The sequence below is a fragment of the Brienomyrus brachyistius genome, chromosome 5, assembly GCF_023856365.1.
Source record: "Brienomyrus brachyistius isolate T26 chromosome 5, BBRACH_0.4, whole genome shotgun sequence".
Taxonomy (NCBI): Eukaryota; Metazoa; Chordata; class Actinopteri; order Osteoglossiformes; family Mormyridae; genus Brienomyrus; species Brienomyrus brachyistius.
Genome location: NC_064537.1, coordinates 39,377,231 through 39,383,230, shown reverse-complemented (window position 1 = coordinate 39,383,230; position 6,000 = coordinate 39,377,231). Strand labels below are relative to the sequence as shown.

At 41.8% G+C, this 6,000-nt stretch overlaps 1 protein-coding gene across 5 annotated transcripts in view; it reads right to left on the bottom strand.

Annotated features, from left to right (window-relative positions):
- Positions 1-2,403: 2,403 nt before the first annotated feature.
- Positions 2,404-6,000, bottom strand: part of LOC125742073 (uncharacterized) — a 103,087-nt gene continuing 99,490 nt past the window's right edge. For all 5 annotated transcript variants that reach the window (XM_049013726.1, XM_049013727.1, XM_049013725.1 and 2 more), the window contains exons 6-8: positions 4,151-4,366; positions 3,564-3,695; positions 2,404-3,363 (exon numbers count right to left, since the gene is read on the bottom strand). In XM_049013726.1, the coding sequence (XP_048869683.1) occupies positions 2,933-3,363; positions 3,564-3,695; positions 4,151-4,366 (779 nt within the window). In that variant the 3' untranslated portion in view covers positions 2,404-2,932. The remainder of the gene's footprint in view (positions 3,364-3,563; positions 3,696-4,150; positions 4,367-6,000) is intronic.

The window sequence follows — 6,000 nt, the reverse complement described above, 5'->3', positions numbered from 1 at the left end:
ATGGTTTGGGTCTGATGGCCTCAGTAGTTGGTAGAAATAGGCACCTTCCTACCTGATGTGGTAAGTTTAGATCTTACAAGTTAAAGTTTGTTTGTACTGGCTGTGTAAACATAAGCTGTGTTGCATATTCTTAACAACAGTGCTGAGTTGGGGATCTGCTGCATGTAACAGTAGTAATATCATGCTTTATCCTTTTCTAGGTTGTTCCTTTAGACACAAGAAGGCGTGAAAGTATAGAATGGCCTTTATGATTGGAGCACTGACTCCACCTGCTGGCCAATTTATTGAAACATTAAAATTGTTCTTGTCCCTACAGGCTAAAGCATCATTGAAGTTTGATCATTTTCAGTCAAATGGTAGGGAAATGACATATATCTTGATTTGGTATCACTCACAGAACTTGCAGTACAAAAGATTTTGACTAGAAATATGTCACTGTTACAGAAATGAGAAAAATGTAAGTTTCACTGGTTTTGCAGGTTTAGACACATGTTACATTATTGTAGCGCCCCCTATTGACTGATCAGTGTCAAATTTGGATGGTCCCTCTCCAGTACCGTCCTACAGGATTTAAGTTGGTGATGACTGGCTGAGGCAGGCCTGAGATACAGCTGTCTGATTGAAATGGGTGTGGCACGCGTATGGTCTGGGTGTGGCTGGTGGCCGTACCTTACAGAAAGTTTAGTATTTTTGTAAATAATTATTTATAATGACCGTCTCCTGATTTAAATGATATCTGACTTACATAGCTTGGGCGAAAACCCTAGGACGAGTTGGAAAAGTCCTGTTATCAGACCTATATAAATTATGCAAAAACACAAAGATGGAGAACCAGTTTCTACATGTTGTTTGATTTGGCATGTCATACTGAATTAGGCTGGCAATAAATGTCAGCTGTAGGCTTGATAGTTCTGGAGAAGTGGGCAGAAATGCTAAAGCTGTCGCTGTACCGCCCCCATCAGGCAGACTGGGATGGCCTTACCTGGGTGAGGTCTGGGTCTGTAGAGCAGGGGTCTCCAACTCCGGTCTTGGAGGGCTACCGTCCAGTAGGTTTTCTATCCTACCAGTCTTCTGATGAGCCACACCTGTTCTCAGGTAAATATCAGGAACAGGAGTGGCTCATCAAAAGCCAGGTAGGATAGAAAACCTACTGGACGGTAGCCCTCCAGGACTGGAGGTGGAGAACTCTGCTGTAGAGAAATGTAGCATCCAGATTTAGTGCAGATTTATGATTGCTAAGCCTGTGAAATAGATGCTTCATTTTAATTGGCTGATTATGGCCACCATTTTATGACTGCTGTAGTAAAGGTATGACCTCAGGCTTGGCCATAGTAGACATGTGCCACTTGGATTGGCCAAGCAGTTCAGGAAATATTGGAAGTAGGCATTTTGTAGCACCCCCTATTGATGAAATGTGGCCCGTCTTGTACGGTGTCCCCAGAATGGTGCAGGGAGGTAGGATTTCCAATTTGGTTAAGGGAGGCCAAGGCATGGCCAAGTTATAGCAGTCAGACTAAAATGTGCGGAATTTAGGTGGAGTTTCGGCATGGCTAGTGGCCGTACAATAAAGAAATGTCAGACTTTTTTCAATAACGTTTGATCAGCTCAGAGGATTCATTGGTTTGACACCTCATTTGTCTGATTTGGTCGGACGGGGTAGGACTTTAAGGCAGAAGTAGGATTTGCAAATTATGCAAAATAGCAAAAACTCTAAGTAGGCAGAGCTTCCTAGTCCAAATGGCAAGCTGGTAAGGTACTGTATGGCTGGCTGTATCTGCAAAAAATAATTGCACTACTGCTTTGCATTACATGCTTTGGACCCTTAATAATTTCAGAAAATGGATGGATGGATGATAGATCATTTTGACTTGGTCATTTATAAGTCGCTCGCAAGCTGAAAAAGTGTGGGACCCCTGACTTAATTAATGACAGTCTGGAGTGAAATTTCTCTGTTCCTCTCAGGGTCCATATGTACATATAACATTTTACTCCTATTAGAATGAGCACTGCTTGTGTCTGTGTCTGAAATTGTTTCGCTATAATATGGTTAATGATTTCACTGATTATTCAGATACTAAATAATTAGTATTGATTATATTATATTAATTGCTTGATGTTTTACTTCTATTCCATCTAACCTGCCAGTCCAACAACTAAGACCTGAAAATACAAATAGCAGAGTTTCTTTTCAATCACTTACACTACCTTTGCTCTTTATGCAAAATAATATAATAATATTTAAGCAGAGACGACAGAGAACAACCACGTGAAAACATTGTTGACAGCCCCACCTTGTGGTGAAGTCTAGTCAATTCAAGTCGAACTGAATCCTATTACAAAATTGAAAACCAGCTGATTTTTAAAAATACTTTAGATAATCCTGGGAAAAAAAGGTGCACCAACTGAATTTTATATATTTTTTAATAAACAATTTCATTATATCCATAAAAAACGATTTTTATATATCATATTTTAATTCACAAACATACTCAATTAGCTGCTTAATGACAGGTAACAGAAAAAACAAAGTCTTCGTAATGTCTATAAACTGGTTAAATATGGCATCTTTTAGAAAGTTTATATGGTTCTGAACTCATCAAAATGTATTGAATTCCCCATTAAAATGGAGTTATGATTAAAATGCAATATCAAAGCAGAAATACACTTCATATGATGCTTGTAATTGTATAGTTAAATGTACATGTGGAAGTTTAATGAAAAAAAGAAAGAAACATATGATCACACGATTGGCTCCTTCCTCAATAGCGACATCTTTCCTTTAACACTTACACACTGTTATTCATGTGTTTGTGTCACACACACTGGATTCACGCACCGCAGACGTGCAAATGCAACTTTCCATGTAAACCACTGGTGACAGACCACCTGTTAGACAATGATTATTTTCACTCCATTGAGCGCAGGCCCCCATTTAATTTCCTCCTGGCTGAACAGTCTGATACTCCCCTTCCTTCCTCTCTGCCTTGGACAGCTTCAGTGCCTCATATCCTGCGCCTTGTTCTCCTGCTGGGCCCAGGGTGTGGTACACTCCTGCAGCTTCCTCTGCCTTAGATGTCTTCAGGGCCTCATATCCCCCTTCTGCCCCCTTGCCTTCTTTCCCTTTAAGAGTTTCATACTCATTTTTCTTCGAATCATCTTGCGAAACCTTCAGGGCCTCATAGCGACCCTGCTCTCCAGTGTCTGAGACGTCCGCTGTTGTGACTTTGTCTGCATCTGGCCCCTTCAGTGTGTCGTACTCTCCACTCCTCTCTCCTCTTTTTCCTCCCTTGAGCTCCTCATAACCTCCTTCCCCCTTGTCGGATTTCACAGCATCTAGTGCCACTTCCTGGTACAATGCCTCGGCTAAAATTGAGAGAGAATGGCAAAAAAACTGAATCAATTATGAAAAGCACGCTAAGCAGATAAACAACTGCAGATAATTATAAAGACACACCTGCACCCTATTTAAATAAGTCAGTTGAATTTGACTGCTGTTGGATAGACAAGCATAGAAAGGTGGTGATAGACCAAAGCTGTTACAGTGAAACATAATAAAGACTTACGCTTTTGCTTGTTTCTTCTGTTCCTGCAGAAATATCCCATGATCAAGATGAGCCCCATTACAATGAAGATGAACACCAAGACCCCCACGATTACACCTGTATTGGAAGGAACTTCATTTCCTGACACTGCAACTGAGAACGAGAGGGACAATAACAGTGAAGAGATTCTTCAGCTGAACACTTTGCCTGACTAACAAGACAGATTCTTGGTCTCCTGGACCAGAACACAAGCAACTCTGAAGCAAAGAAAAAAAATCTCATTCTGAAGACTTGAAGACTCTTTGCCAATATCTGAAGAATGTAGCATGTATGGAATCTGTTTTATCTGCCAAGATTCACACATAATGCTCTAACCCAACCCAGTCCTAAAAGCAAATCTGCCTGTTCTGTGTGGTTTAATTTCACTGAGCCTCCACTAGACACCTGCCAGCGCCTGCAGGATCTCCAGGGGGCGCCATAACTTTAATAGACAAGCTCTCCCATATAGCACCATGTGACTTGTTGGAATGGAGTCCATTGGTAGATTAACTTGGCATGGATGCAGGATGTTAGTTTTGCACATTATAAAATCACCATCCAGGACTCACCAGACAATGGCAGACTGAATGAGGAGGCTCCGGTATCCCAGCGAACTCTACAGGCGTACTTCCCCTGGGGTAGGTGGTATTGGTATCCGCTGTTAACTTTTTTATAGTGACCATTTACAATCTCATAGAATTCAGACTTGCCGCCAGATCTGCATTTGCTGCAAGTGCACACAGGATTCCCTGACGTATATGACATGGCTGCCTCTAGAGTTACTTCTGGAGGACACAGGAAAAGGGAGATAATCAGAACCAATCAGAACCAATCTGAAACAATCAGAACCAATCAGATTCCTTTTATTTACCGTGTAAAAAAAACTACCAGGAGTTTTTTTGGGGGGTAGCATGAGTATACAATTTAAACATCAAGTCAAGAATACACAAAAAAATACAGCCTAAAGATAAAGAGACAGAGAGAATATGAAAATATGGTATTAATGAATAAACAAATAAACATGTAGACATATACAGTACCTGACAAAAGTTTGGACACACCTTCGCGTAGAAAGGTTTACTTGTAATATTCTCTACATTTTAGAATAATTGAAAACATATAAAACTATAAATAAAACATACATGGAATTATGTACTGACCAAAAAAGTATCAAAAAAATATTATTTGGGGGGCAGCTCTGTGGGTTGGAACTCATAAGGTTGCTGGTTCAAATCCCATGGTCGGCAAACTGTTCCCGCCATTGGGCCCTTGAGCAAGGCCCTTAACCCCAATCACTCCAGGGACTGGCTGACCCTACTGACTGCTCTACATCAGTTTCATGAGGTGGCCTCCTGGGATGCTTTTCCATCTGCCCTGAAGGAGGTCCCACTCTGGACACTCCATCTGGGACCATCCATGTGCAGTTGGATTCTCAACTTCCTCACAAACAGGCCCCAGGTGGTGAGAGTTGGTAAACACACTTCCTCATCACTCATCTTAAACAAAGGAACGCAGAAGGGATGTGTGCTTAGTCCCCTACTGTATTCCCTGTTCACACACGACTGTGTCGCTAAACACAGGTCCAATATCATCATCAAGTTTGCGGATGACACGACCACCATAGGCGTCTTTACGGACAACGATGAGACGGCCTATAGAGAGGAGGTGAGGGCACTGTATAACTGGAGTTTGGATAATAACCTGTCTCTCGATGTCAGCAAAACAAGAGAAATGATAGTGGACTATCGGAAACGACCAGTCGGGGGGCACCAGCCCATCTTCATCAACGGTGTCAAGGTTGATAGGGTTAGCAACTTCAGATTCCTTGTTAACATCACCGAGGATCTCTCCTGGACCCTTCACACAGACACTGTAATCAGGAAAGCTCTCCAGCGGCTCTACTTCCTGAGGAGGCTGAGGAAGTTTGGCACGAACGCCAACATCACCTCAAATTTCTACAGGAGTGCGATCGAGAGCTTGCTGTTGTCGGCTGTATTACAGTTTGGTACGGAAGTTGCTCTGCCAGCGGCCGGAAATCACTATAGAGAGTGGTGAAGGCAGCAGTGTGCATCACAGGCATGAGTCTTTCTGCTATTCAGGACATTTATCTCCAGCGGTGCCTCCGTAAAGCACACAGCATCATCAAGGACCACAGCCATCCAGCACAACAGCTGTTCTCCTTGTTACCGTCCGGTAGAATATACAGGAGTATCTGCTGGACTACAAGACTAAAAAATAGTTTTTATCATCAAGCCATTAGACACCTCAACTACAACACTTAAACACACACACCACACTTCACTGGATGCACATAAGAACTGTCCTATACAATACAGACTCAGGTATACTTTGCACTTTATTTTCATTTTTTTTTATTATTATAAAAAAATAAAAGTAAAAAACTCTTACTCTGTGCAGT